Source organism: Dunckerocampus dactyliophorus, chromosome 12 (genome assembly GCF_027744805.1).
Source record: "Dunckerocampus dactyliophorus isolate RoL2022-P2 chromosome 12, RoL_Ddac_1.1, whole genome shotgun sequence".
In the NCBI taxonomy this organism is placed as follows: Eukaryota; Metazoa; Chordata; class Actinopteri; order Syngnathiformes; family Syngnathidae; genus Dunckerocampus; species Dunckerocampus dactyliophorus.
Window position 1 is genome coordinate 19,961,282 of NC_072830.1, and position 14,382 is coordinate 19,975,663.

The 14,382-nt window shown below is 42.6% G+C and overlaps 1 protein-coding gene across 1 annotated transcript; it reads right to left on the reverse strand.

Moving 5' to 3' along the window:
- Positions 1-122: 122 nt before the first annotated feature.
- clptm1 (CLPTM1 regulator of GABA type A receptor forward trafficking) lies at positions 123-14,336 on the reverse strand. The gene is made up of 14 exons (XM_054793828.1): positions 14,222-14,336; positions 9,928-10,064; positions 8,964-9,087; positions 6,949-7,107; positions 6,726-6,843; positions 6,557-6,642; positions 3,711-3,831; positions 3,385-3,629; positions 2,949-3,042; positions 2,672-2,862; positions 2,470-2,565; positions 2,247-2,382; positions 1,797-1,964; positions 123-1,214 (listed from the first exon to the last, which is right to left on the reverse strand). The coding sequence occupies exons 1-14, from the start codon at positions 14,270-14,272 to the stop codon at positions 1,054-1,056; spliced, it is 1,887 nt and encodes a 628-aa protein (XP_054649803.1). The 5' UTR covers positions 14,273-14,336; the 3' UTR covers positions 123-1,053.
- Positions 14,337-14,382: the final 46 nt, after the last annotated feature.

Below are 14,382 nucleotides of genomic sequence, written 5' to 3' on the forward strand. Positions count from 1 at the left end.
TATAATTCCGGCAATGAACCTGCAGGGGGTACTTTGTAGACAAGAGCGCATGCTTTGCTCATCAAAATAGAACTGATTTTGGCGCTGAGAAGTTACTACGTGGAAAATAAAATATTCAGACATTTTCATTCACACTTAAATTTTACTATAAACATGGATGTTCAAAATTCAACTCAATGTAGCGACATAGAAACTTGTTTTTAAAGAGTCCCAGCCCTCTCAATGCAAAAAAAGGGGGCAGTAATTCATGACTGAATGTGCTTGTGTGAGAAGGTAAACTGCTTTGGAGTGTCAACATGAAACATGAAAATTCAAAATCCAACTGGGTTGATATTACTGGATAGCTTGGGCATGGGCAATCATTACTTTAACAGGCTGGAATTATGTACATGTTATGGACATACAAAAGAACGTGTCAATGATTGAAAAAAAAAAAAAAAAAAAAAACCCAACTCATTGACAATATTAATATTTATATTAATACCAACAAGGCTTTTTCAGTTCCAGTTTAGAACATGAACAATTTGTTTAAATTGTTAGAGGGTAGGAGAGTAGTCACTTGTCTTGTTGCTGATGTCCTGTCTGCTTCATCCAGAGGTTTTCCAGTTTTCCCTCCAATAACATCAACGTGGTGCTCTCACGTGGAATGAAATGAAAAACATTCACAAGGAATTTACACAAAGAAGAAAAGTTGCAAATGGCTTCTTTCTTTCTTTCATGTATGAAAAGACATAACTGCAAACCTTGCCAGCTTGTATTTCAAGACATTGTTATCCTCAGAAAACCAAACAGAATACAGTACATCACGTTTTGGTTTTACTTCACTTGAACTGTAAAACGAGAGGGCGGGGAATAGAAATAAAAATGCACCAAGTCTACATTGAAGATGATTCTCTGTGGATCTGCACAGGAACCAGAGGGGTACAGTTGAACTGCAATTTTTTTTTTTTTTTTTTCTCTCTCTCTCAGGTGTCAATGACAGACTGCCCCCGCCTGCCTAATTCCACAAGTCCTCTTTGTCCGGCGCTGAGAGCCAGTGAGGCCGAACAGGGCTTAATCATTCTTCTTCTCTTCATCTGGTTTGTCTGCAGCGGCATCACCTGATTCTGTCTTGTTCCGCAGGTGGTCCACTCCACTGGTGCCATACTCGTTCACCCTGTTGGGGTCCACTCGATAAATCCAGCGCTGATAAAGGTAGATGAAGAAGACGACATCTGCAGAGGATATGAGAGAAAGGAGTATCGTTTTTACTCTATAGTTGCCTGGACTGTTTCTTTATGCAACTGTAAAGCAGAGCTGGTCTCCTTTAGGAGTAAGGCATTTACTATTACAATATGGTATGTATTATAATTCACAATATTCTATGTTGTTGTCACCACTCAAGTCTTTCTGGACTTGACTCGTTTGTCCCACAAGGAAAAACCCACCCTTTCTTTCTACCCACCACCTTATCAGCAGATTTCAGATCTTTGTTTGGTATTTTCCAATCACTTTTTGAGTCACTGCTGAAATGTTAAGCAGCATTGGCTCTGGAGTCTTCACCACGCTCTCACTCTAAAACTCGACCATAAAAAGGACAGTTTTACAGACACCATGTACATAGTGGTAATGTAGTAGTAAAAGGTAATTACAGCCACCTATGGACACTGCACCCACAAATTAACTGAGGCAAGTTGTCTATTACAGACTAGACTACTTATTGAGGAAACAATATTTGTGTGTGAGGAGTGTATTCAAGCGGAGAGCTAACTCTGAGCGACACTATGTCAAAAAAATGTTAACTGAGTAAAAGGTACCGTCTCTGAGGCATCCTATCCTGTACATCATGGGCATCTTGATGACAAAGGCAAAGAGGTCATCAATAAATGTGTTGAGAGCCTTGTAGGTGAGCATCCTCCACGGGAGGTGGGCCACCGACTTCATTTTGTAGTTGATGAATAGCTGCGGCGTCATTGTTATGAAACCTGAACAGAGATCAAAATAAAACAATTACACGCAGCAGTAGAGGTGAATCCTATTTATAGTCAGCACATTAGCAGAGACAACTGGGAATTGGGTATGCAACCATGATGCACGCAGGAAAACATTAGCAATACACCTACAAGTTCAGAGACAATCTGGCTTTGTAAAAAGCACATTAAACAAAAACAGTGATTGGTGTAGCGTGACATCAAATCATCATCATCAAAAAAAATAAAAATAAAAATCTCCTTTCACAACTCATGTAAATGTCGTACTAAACTCACCAAAGGTTAGCAAGAAGCCGTAGAGCATGCTGAGTACCCACGAGTACCAGCCTTTATGTTCGACATACAATAAACTGTAGACAGCGTAGCAGCCAAACAGGGGGTAGAGTAACCAAGACAAGTACTTGAAGGCCATCTGTGCACACAGTGAGGGACCAGGTCACAAATAACCACAAACACAATCATCACAGATTTCCAGAATTCCTGTAATGGACAGACTTACATCATCATAGATTTTGGTAGAAGACTCCACATATGTGGACTTGTCTTTGAAAACAAGCCTGGGGAAGATGCCTGCAATTTTGTTCTCTCTGTCCAGCTTTGGAAAGCGGAAAGGTATGTTATAGAAATGTGCAACTTATTAATAAACGCTAAACATTGCTGTGCATGCCGAGGAGAAAAAACAAAACAAAACACTGACTTACCTTAACATCCATCACCTTTGTGATTTTCCAGAGGTCAATTAGAAGACCAATGAAGACGCTGACCTGCACTACAAAGTTGGTCTCGTTGTCGAGAATGTACAGCAGCACCACCAGTGACTGGAACACTCCAAAAATGATGGAGCGCACAGAGAGGCCCTCCAAAGACTGTCGGCTGTTCCAAAACTGGATGTCTGGGAAGGACAGAGCGAAATGGGGAAGCGTGAGTGAGTGAAATGTCTTTAAATACACTTTTAAATTTTTTTTATTTAATAAATACCATTCTTAAAGGCAAGAAACTCAAAGATGCTGTGCACGATGGAGACGACAATGGTAAGTCCCAGGAGGTAGGGGTTGGTTTCCAACAAGGCCACCTTTAAAAAAAGGCATTTTTAATACAGTTACAATGGAGTCATTGTTTGAAGTTGGTTCATACCACATAGTAGTTACTTTTCCACTGAACAGTGCTTTCTAAGCTCTACTCGGCGTGCCAGGGTAAGGACAGTAATTTTTATTCAAGAGGAGACAGAGGGCACCCGCAGCAATGTGGAATCTACAATACTCCAGATACCAATGACCAATGAGTGACCTGCAATGATTTACAGCACCCATGCGGTATTGGCTCAACATGCCCAGTCAAACATGTACTTTAAGCAAAGTAGGTACTGTGCAGTGGAAAAGATGCAGTCACTCTCACAGTATATCTTCTGTCTTACCTTGACAGAGTCCTGGTCCTCATCAGACTGCTCGTAGGTGTCCTCGGGCAGGAAGTTCCACAGCGAACGCGCATTCTGGGCAGCATAGAGCTGCCAGCGCCACAAGGACAGTGGGCAGTAACTGAGGCGCAGCGGCAGTTTGGTCAAGGTCTCGTTGATGGGATAGTAGTCCTTCTGAAGGTTCCAGTAGTCATTGAAGTACACAATAGGGTAGTAGTCACCACTTACCGCATCAAACTTCACATCTGGTGGTAGATGGGGAAACAGAAATTCAAAGCTAAGCTCAATGCTTCTTTTCATCATAAAGACTAGTAAAAAAAACTTACGCTGGTCTAGCGGAGCCGGCACAGACCCTTTGACCCAAGCAGTGTGGTCATCAACCATGTTGATGGTGAGGTTAGGGTGCCAGTGAGAGATGATCTCCACTGGACCGTGGCTCTCTGCCCGCTGCCAGGAAATATTTATTGGGTTCAAATTAGGAATGTGACAAAATATTGACATGCCAACTATCTCAATATTTAACGTTACGATAGAATTGCTGATGCGCTCTCGCCATGTATAGTTTTTTTTGCTGCTAAAAACGTCTTTCATCCTCTCAGTGAGTCAAGTCACCATTTTACATGTCATCCAGGAGGCGCTCATCGCACAATCCATCCATTTTCTTCCACTTATATGGGTCTGGGTCAAGAGGCCAGCAGTCTCAGTGGGGAAATCCAGACTTCCTGGTCCCCGGCCACCGCTTCCAGTTCCACCGAGAGAACACCGAGGCGTTCCCAGGCCAGCTGTGAGAGCGTGTCCAAGGTCTGCCCGTAGGCCTCCTCCCGGCTGGGCATGCTCAGAACACCTCATCAAGGAGGAGTCCAGGAGGCATCCAGACTAGATGCCTGAGCCACCTCAATTGGCTCCTCCCAATGAGAAGGAGCAGCGGCTCTACCTCTCGGGGTGAGTCCAGCCACCCTACGGAAGAAACTAATTTTGGGCACTTGTATTCGCAATCTTGTTCTTTCAGGCACGACCCAAAGCTCATGACCACAACTGAGGGTAAGGAACATAGATTGACCGGGAAATTGAGCTTTGCCTTCTGGCTTACCGCTCTCTTAACCACGACGGTCCAGTACAGCGACCGCATTACCGCCTTCCCACGGTTGTGAACAAGACCCCGAGATACTTGAATTCCTCCACCTGGGGCAAGACCTCACTCCCAACCCAGAGGGTGCAACAATCCGCTTCCGACTGAGAACCATAGCCTCAGATTTGGAGGTGCTGAGTCTCATCCCAGAAGCTTCACACTCTGTCCCAGTAAGGCTGAAGGTCACGGCCTGATGAGGACATCAGGACCATCTACAAATACAGACGAGATCTAAGGTCCCCGAACTGCACACCCTCAACACCTTGGTTGCGCCTAGAAATTCTGTCCATAGTGAAGAGAAACAGTGACAAAGGGCTGCCTTGGCGGAGGCCAATGTTCACCAGAAACAGGCTCGACTTACTGCTGGCAAAGCAAAGTAGGCTCCTGCACCGGTTGTGCAAGGACTGAATGGCATGTAATAGCACGCCACCAATCCCTCCCGGAGCACACCGTGAGGGACACTGTCGAATGCCTTTTCCAAGTCCAAAAACCACATGTAGACCGGTTGGGCAAACTCCCATGTACCCTCCAGTACCCATGCAAAGATGCAAGGCTGGTCCAGTGTTGCACGACCAGGACAAAAAACACATTTAATCTGCTGTAACTGAGGTTTGACTAAGGGTTGCATCCTTCTCTCCAGTCTGTCAGTCAATCTATAGAGGTACTTTTCCCAACGAAGACAATCCCTCAACATCCAGAGCCGTTAGGAATCCAGGGCGAAACTCATTCACCCCTGGATATTTGCCACTGAGGAGTTTGACTACCTCAGCCACAGTGATATACCTGTTCGTGTCCTCAGACTCTGGATGGAAGGCATGTCAGTGGGATTGACAAGGGCCTGAAAGTATTCATTCCACCACCCGATTATATCCTCAGTTGATGACAGCAGGCCTCAGTTCCCATGAAGCGTCAAATGGTTTGCCAGAACTTCTTCGAGGCCAAACGAAAATAGTGCTCTATGGCCTCACCAAACTCTCACACCCGAGTTTTTGCCTCGACCACCACTGAAGCTGCGTGCCGCTTGACCTGTCGGTACCTTTCAGCCGCTTCAGACTTCTTCAGTTTGACGGCAGCCCTAACCTCCGGTGTCTACCATCGGGTTCAGGAGGTTCCGCAATGACTGGCAAAGACCACCTTGCAGCTACAGCTCAGATTGGCTGCTTCAGCAATGAAGGCACGAAATACGGCCCTTTTGGACTCAATATCCTCATCCTTTGCCAGGATGCAGGCAAAGTTCCGCTGGAGGTAAGAGTTTAAGACTCTGTCAGATCTTTCTAGCACACCCTCACTACACTTTTGGGTCTGACATCCTCATGTTCGAACATAACTCCTCACAAAAGTGGATGTAAATTGAAGAAATAAAACTAACAGCAGTGCCATGGCGGACTTGAGCGATGAAGTTAAACTGAAAGATGCACCTGCTTCAAGTGGCACAATCCACAGGCGCTGATGAGTGCGAGTTTTGAATGCTAGGAAGACCAGTCATCATCGATGGCTCATAATGGCTACTAAAAAAATCATGCAAAGTGTGGAAGCATTTTGAAAAGGTTAAAGATGACTCCAGAAAGTGAAATGCAACTTGTGTCAGCAGCTTCTTTACATGACACGACAACCAACAGTGTATCCTTTAAAAACAGGTAAACCTGTTCCGCCAAGTTAATGTAAGTTTTGGCAAGTTGTTGTTTGTCGAGCCATGTTGTTCCTATTCTGGGTGCACTTTTCTGATGTATGCAGACAGCAACTGTGTTTCCGGTTTGTTTGTCTTGCTTGCCGTGTCACTTAAATAAATTAAGGTATTGTTGTTGCACACCTACCATTCTTATTTGTTTATCTGAGTGTTTTAGCCTGTTTCCTTGAAGGGGAAAAAGTAGCAAATGAGATCTGCTTTTCGGGATCGCCATAAGTTCTGCTCTTAAAAAAAAAAAAAAGTCGACAGTCGACTATGGACAAATTCTAACGAGTCAGATTATATTCTTTAACTGCATTTTTTTGGCAATACTTACTCTTATACTAATATACAAACTAGAGTAGAAAAATACCAACCTTAATCATCTCTGGATCTGCTTCTGTTTCTCCGGTGAGCAGATTCTTGGTCTTCATAAACTTTCTGCGCTTAAATTTGTTCAGCACTGAAAATCCCCCCAAAAAGGTCCAGTTTAACACACATCACACAACATACGTAATTGCATTTTTAAGATCAGATCACGCTTACTTCGTGTTGCGTGAACTGTTGACAGTCTGCGATACTGCCCTTTGCGCTTAGGGTCTGGGTGCAATCCACTTTTTGTGAAGTAGACGTGTATGTAGAGGGAGCCGTTCTGTTGCACCGCCTACAAGTCAACACTGAGGGTTACTCACATTCCAGACAATTGCACGCCACAGGTTGTCAGCATGTTCATTATGAACCCTCCACCTGATCCCACTCTCTGCCTCACCTCTGGGATATCTATCTCCTTGTACTGCTCATAGCAGCCATCTCCTTCCTCCCCTGTGGTCCAGTCTCCATAGACCAGGTCCCGGTGGAACCAAAACAGAGCTTCTGTGTTGTTGAAGTCGGTGAACACCTCCTCCTGAGAGATGTACACGTACAGTTCCTACAGACATAATGAGAAAATAAGTGTTTAGTAGGGGTGTCACTAGATCTTGTGAGATGAAAATGTGACGATATTTCTTGTTGAGGAAAAGCTGTCTCGCAAAAGAGGGCAGCCAGAAGCCAATCAGACTAAACTATGGCATCTCTACTGCGAATGATAATACACGTAATATGAAAGTGGCGGTGCGCAAGACAGGATTGGAACCGCACATTGAATCTCTTGAATCTAAGTGCTTTACATACACTATAAACCAGTCATCACTAAATAGTCGACCAAGTTGACACCACATAACCCAAGTTGAATTCATATGCTTTGAGTGTAGATGTATTTTCCGTGATTTCCGAACATACTTGAATGCAGCAAATTGTACTTCGGCAGTAAGAGTTACGGTAGTGAGAGATAATATCAAGTTACCATATTCCTTTGTCTTTGTTTATTTACACCACACATACGTGCATAATAAAGATGTTATTGTGATTTTCAGAGTGTCAGTGAATGCCGCTTGTTGTCGTCTCGTGACAATTACCCCATTTCCACTGTGATTGATTCTGAGCTTTTTTGGAGCTGGTTCTCAGAGCTTTGCTTTTCCATTGTCATTGTTCCATTGTTCCACAATTGCTTTGACCCGAAGCTGTCTTTTTTGGTTCAACTTTGTCTCCGAACGCTTGCTGAGCTGAGTGAGCAAACCGTTTGCATAAGGAGGTGGGCGAGGTTACCTAAAAACAAAGTCAGAATTCTCTCCATCTTTATTACATTGCCTTGCAACTCCAATGGAAAACGCTCCAAAAACATGGACACCAAAGGAAACCTGCTGTCGTGTCCATTTGGACATCTGAAGAAGTGCGAAGAAATCTGAAATGGCGACAAGAACCCAGCCAATACTGGAATGCATCAAGAGGCGATATGGCTCCTACATGTTTCTTCGGTCTGTCTAACAAATAAACTTAAGAAATTAAAAGGAGGACAACAGAGACCAAAAGAGTGACATGGCAGGAGTGGCAATGGTTGGAGCTTGAGGAGCTTGACAGTTTTGGGCCACATAGAACAGCATGCCAGCTTGCTGGTGAATGCTGGCAAACAACTCCACCGAAATCCGTGAGGCCATCACAAAAGACGACCCAGGCACAAGTGAGACCCGTAAGTTGTATTTGTTTAATTTCATGTTCACAGGGGTGCAAATGCTAGCCTGCTGTAAACATTAGCATGCAAACTTGCTATTGTTGAATTGTCGAACGCCTCATTCGTTAGACAATAGCAAGTGATCGCCACCCTCCCCTTCTCATTTGTGCATAAGGCAACAAACTAGCTTCATTGTAAAGCTGGTTTAATATGTTTTTATCTTTGTCAGAAAACAATGGTGGTGAGATGAATCATCTTCCCCTCGCTACGAGTGTGCACAAACCTGAAGCCTGCAAAGTGCTGTCTTTATTTTACAATGTTTTATATTTTGCACCTTAATTTTTTTACATATTTGCACCTTTACATTTTTACCTGTAAATGTGAAATGTCAAGGACTATAGTGAGTCGTGTGTTTTCATTTTTAAAAAATGGTCAACACTTGAAATTTCCTGTTATTTCCTGATCAGAGGCATAACCCCTTTGATGTAATGCCACTATTGTAGGGGGGGGCACTATTGTGGCTCTGTCTGCCATCATAACAGATGTGGCTGGGCATGATGTGCATGCTTTAATGATGCTAAAAATGCAAACATATTGTATTGTTTCATTCGTGTGAACCCAATATCGTGTACCGGCTTGTGAGCTGAATGTATCATGACACCCCTAGTATTTATCATTTATATACAGACAACAAACTGTTTGGTCTCCACTAACAGTTTCAAGAGATGTGTTAATACCATGAGGGTGTCCTTTGGAAAAAGGTTCCTGCTGGGTACTCTGGGTGCCCCGGCTGGTGTGCTGGGGTCGGGAGTGGACGACCCTCGACGGAACCAGCTACTGATGGCCCAGATTATAAAGATTCTGGGAGGTACACAAGTATATCAGCTTTAATAATACACAAGCAAATAAAGCCATAACCAAGAAGCAAGCAAGAAGGTAGATTAAATGGAATCAAATATTTCCATATACAAATGACATGTAAATCTCAGAAGAGCAAAGAGAGACAAAGTGTACAGTGCTAATCTGATTAAAAGCACCAAGTCCGGCTGCTTTGCATTCTTGCATGAAATAGCAGTCAAATGTTGAATAAATGACAAAAAAAAAAAAACGGCTAATTTAGACATCTCTGTTAAATGGCTCTAGGTTTTGGACGTTAATATGAGATATACAAAAAGAAAACATGTTAATTTCTATGCTTGCTTCCACTGTCGTGTGTGTATGTGCGTGTGTGTGTGTGTGTGTGTGTGTGTGCAAAAAGGAATAGTATCAAAATACTAAAATCAGTCTAAACACTGTTATAAAGTAACAATCAGCATTTAAATCTAGCCTTATCTTAGAACTAAAAATAGTTGTTACATAATTATTTGAGTTGTGTTTTGTTACTACTAAAATTTACCATTTACTCTTTGCACAACCACCTCGTTTCATTCAAGTCATTTTGGAATCATCATAATATTCATATGAACGATTTGTAAAGAGGATTTTTAGTATCCTAACGGTCATAAGAAGATACATACTAGTACAGTCGTGTGGTGTTTATATTTAGCACTATATTCTCAAATGAGCCAATTGGACCGAAAAGTGTGTGCGTGTGTGTGTGTGTGTGTGTGTGTGTGTGTGTGTGTGTGTGTGTGTGTTGTACTTGGGGACCATCAAAGGTCTGCTGTTAAAAAAAATATTAAAAAAAATGAATAAATGTACCTGAAAAGGACCCCTTTAATGACCTGCCAGGCATTAGGTGCTTGTTGTTGCTGCTGTTGCTGCTGCTGCTCTTGTGCATTTCCAGTTGTCTGCAGTGTCTGGCCGTCTGTAGTTGCAGCACTTCCATTACTGCTCACCTGAATAAAATGTCAAAAATGCAAGTATCTAAGCATTTATATAACAATCATTAGAGGGAACAGTAGCAGGGTCTCTGGAGGTTTCAACATGTCATACACTGTTTTAAAAAGATCCTAATGAATAAAATTTAAGACCCATTTCACTTCCATTCCGGGAAAAAAGTATAAAAAAAAGAGACAATTACTTGCAAAGTACATGAATTTATTCAAAGCTCTTTCGCTTGTAGTTATAAGTCATATTGCTATGCTCTCGTTAATTACACCGTTTTATTTTACTGTGCAGTAACTTGCTTCAGACTCAACTCGAAACTCCCTCACCTTTTTTTCCCTCTCCTGCGCAGTAAAACTCCCTGCATACACGAGCCTACCTCCCCCTCCCTTACTCAGGCAATCGGCAGTCAGGACACAGTCTAGATGCATTCACGGAATTGCGGTGGGTCAGATATTTCACATTCATTTTGAAAATTGCACATTTACCCTACTTCGGTGTAAAAAAAAAAAAAAAAAACAACAGGAGCTGCAACAAGAAGGCTGAAGAGTCACGGTTTGCCGACCCCTGGCCTTTGCCACATTCATCAGTCTGGACTGGCCTACTTTCGAAAATCAGGGCTATTTCACTAAAATAAAAAAAAATTACAGATACAGAAAGTTTTCTTAAGCTAAAGTACGAATCTCTTTTCTTTCCCGGTAACTTTCGGGGCCCAACCGTGTTATATTACTCGCATGCTTTTATTTTGAAGGCCGGGCTTCCCTGGATGCAGGAATTGTTGTGTCAAATGTTTGCCGAATGATCCCGAAAGTCACAGCTGTTGTTAAACTTGCCATAAAGAAGCCAGCATGTGGAATACGCCTTGCTTTATGTTGTGAAGCCACACATATACAGTATACCAGATGTTTTACTTGTCTCACTGTCCTTTCTCTTCGTAGGCTAGCACTACTTTCTTTCCCTCTTTCCTCTCATTTCCCTTCCCCCCCCCCCCCCCCCAGTGTTGCTCAATTCACTTCTCTCCTCTCTTCTCTTCTCTTTCATCTGTCATATTTACAGTTTCAATGTTTAGCACCAATGCACATAGTAAAATAATGCGTTGACAAAAAAAACCCCAGAAATTACTGTCGAATAATTTTCATGGTCAATTACATTGAGTTGACTCATCGCGGCAGCACTAGTTCATACTGACATTTTAAGACATTTTAAAACCATATTTAAAGACGTTTTTTGTTTGTTTGTTTTTTTAAAATGTTGCCCGTCAGCCACAATCCTTACGTGAGACAAACACATACATGTCTTTTTTCTGTGCATTCTAAAGATATATATAAAAAAAAAGCTAAAAAGACTTAGCTAAGAATGAACGTAATGAAAAACACTTATTCCGCCTATAAAGCCATCAGGGTAAAAAAAAAAAAAAAAAAAAAAAAAGTGCCAACAACGCTCCATTTACATACTGTATGTGATGTGCATATTGATCAAATTACAGCAACATTGTTATTATTATTAACATTGTTACGCCAATCAAACTGCGTTACTGGTGTATTGACACCTCGCCACGGCACACTGGCTAGCTACACGCTTCACCACACACTCTCCAGGAGCACGTCAGCTCACAAAGCCCCAAGCCACTACCAAAGTGCAACGCGACATATTTGAGCGGCCGCTACTGCTGCTGTGTTTTTATTTTTGAGTTTGGAAAAGTTAATGCTGAGTGTAGCATTCGTTTCTATGTTGCTACATGAAATCAATGAGCCCAGGAAGGAACTGCCGGCAAAGCTTAAAGGACCAAAGTACAGCAAAATACTGTACGTATTACATATTATCATGAATGTACCTGTTACTACATGGTTACAGCATGTATATAACCCATAAAACCTTGGAGGTCTTTGGAGGGGTTTCAAAGCGGTCTTTGTAGGCGGCATAGGTGGATCCCATGTCTAACACAAGGATTGTGGATGATGGGAATTTTTCTTTTTTTTTTTTTAAAGTGCGGTTTTCCTTTAAAGCCTTAAATTCAAATGACTGGATTTTAGACTTAAGACCATCCCAATAACCTGAGTAGCTGCTTTCACACATATCCTGCAAAATTGGAGCATTAGATATCTCCTGCCTGGATAACGGTATCATGGTTTCCAGCATCCAAAAGGAAAATACATTAATATATATTAATACATATAAGGTCATGTAACGGACGCCGGCCAGTGAGGCTGCGCAAGTGTACGTTGGTAAACCTCACTCCCTCTGCCTTAAGAGCTGCGCTGAACACGCGGTCGACAGTCCGGGCTTTTGGCCATGTGGTCAGCGCTCTCGCCGCCCATTGCGAAGGTCCTGTGTTCGAGCCCCGGTGCGGGCGGTGCGAAACAGGGCGGGTTACATTAGTACTGCCAGACATTTGGGTCCTTTGGCCATTTTATTCTCACACAAGTCATTTCATGTTTGATCGGCAAAGTAAATACAAACAGAACAGTGCAAAATGGTGTGCACTCACAGAAAGTGTGGTTTGCAACATCGCAAAAGAAATGCTGCCCTTTCATAGAGTTGAAAAGCCAGCATTTCAAGAAGGCGCATGACACTTGTTTGCTACAGTATCTCAACATTTAATCTCCTTGTGTGACAAGACATGACACACAAAAGGTTCTGGTGTCTCTTGAAAGTAAGGTAAAGCAGGTTATGGTAAATCATTAGAGTGGTCACATAATCTGTGAGTGAGTGAGCTGTGACTCTTTCAAGGTCTTGAGATAAATCACTAAAATGTACACCGTGCACATGCCACAGCACTGAAGTGACTCAAATGGGAATCACACGAGACATGGGCATTTATCATGTAACCAGCAGGCTAAAAAAAAAAATTAAAAAAATACAAAGTGTATATCGTTATCTGAGGGGAGCTTGAGACAATAAAGCCACAAGGACTAAACATTAACCACTCGTCAGTTAATTGTTCACAGGGAACGTGTGCTCCCTGGTTGCAAGGTGACAACTACAAATGGACGACATATAAATGCTAAATTCTAACTCAGCAAGATGAAGTTATTTTGCAAAAGGCACAACAAGGAAACAGAGTGTCGTGTGTATTTAATAGAAGTTAGACTAATTATTCATTATTTCACAATTATTTCATTCTATTTGTTAGAGCCCGTGAGGTGACTGAGATAAACGCTGTTAATTCCTGTTTTATAAAAAGGTCATGCTCAGTTTTTATTTGGTGGTGGAAAGAAGTAAAGCAGGCTTTTGTACAATAAAGCTACACAGGATGAGAAATGATAGTTCACTGTTACAAAACATTACAAAGACTAAGTTACAAAGAAGTCGTCAAATTAAAACCTGTACATCAATATTATACATTTTTGTAGTTTTCCGGTATATGATCACACCGTGCATGCACAGGCATGTTCAGCATAGGTATTCATGAGATATGTATCTGTATCATACAATCTGTCTTCAAAAAAGATAAAGGTCAGTTTTGACTGAGTGGTGAATCATGTTTTGTTCAGTGTTGTATGGTCAAGTAATAAGCGAAAAGCAAGAACGTGCCAGGGAAAATTAAGCTAAACATACCACATGTATTCAGAATATCAGGTGGTGGAATTTGGCCGCAAACGGGAGCAGTCAGTCCCCCCCCCCCAGTCTGGCTACTTTGGATTTAATCACATTACCACTGAACGTAAGTCCGCCTCGCCACATTTGACATCCTTCCTATAGCAAGTCTACTGTCAGACAATGGTTATTATTCGGATTTAGACTGTTGAGAATTCTGATTAAAATAACGATGCACTGATTGAGGATAATGAGGGGAGGGCTGCTGCATCTCACCGGCAAGTCAAGCCGAACCTGCGTGGCTGGGGTCCGAGGCCTTGTGCTAGCTAACAACGCAGCACTTTTACATCACTCGTAATTAGCTACAATATTCGTCGTCTTTCCTTGGCTCGTATCTCTTTTAAGAGGGTTGTTTTCTCCAAGTCTCCAAGTATAAAATGATCAACACCACCACCGGAGGAAGGAGGGTACTCGTGCGTTGAAAGCAACCGGCACTGACAACGTCACTCGCGTTAACAGTCATTTTATAAAATACAATGGCGTGACACTCCGCGCCGAAACGGAAACCCGACCCTGCTGTCACAGGGAGACAGAAATTAAATAGCAGTCAACGCCGTGTCCTTCAGTTTACCTCGCCATTGCTGACGGCTTCTTTGGTCGCTTGGCTCTCCTGCGTCGCCATCTTTCCTTGTCTGTCTTGCACACAACCACACTGGGACGATCTCGCGAGAGTTTATGTGTGACGCCACTGAGGTGACGAAATCGATAGGCGTGGTCGCGAGTGTCGCAGTG

Excerpts from the sequence above, each read along its gene's own strand:
- clptm1 (XM_054793828.1), bottom strand. The coding sequence starts at position 14,272 with ATGGCGACGCAGGAGAGCCAAGCGACCAAAGAAGCCGTCAGCAATGGC. Across the intron at positions 6,844-6,948 it reads AGGAGATAGATATCCCAGAG|GCGGTGCAACAGAACGGCTC; the intron begins GTGAGGCAGAGA and ends GTTGACTTGTAG. Across the intron at positions 3,832-6,556 it reads CAGATCCAGAGATGATTAAG|CGGGCAGAGAGCCACGGTCC; the intron begins GTTGGTATTTTT and ends ATTTCCTGGCAG.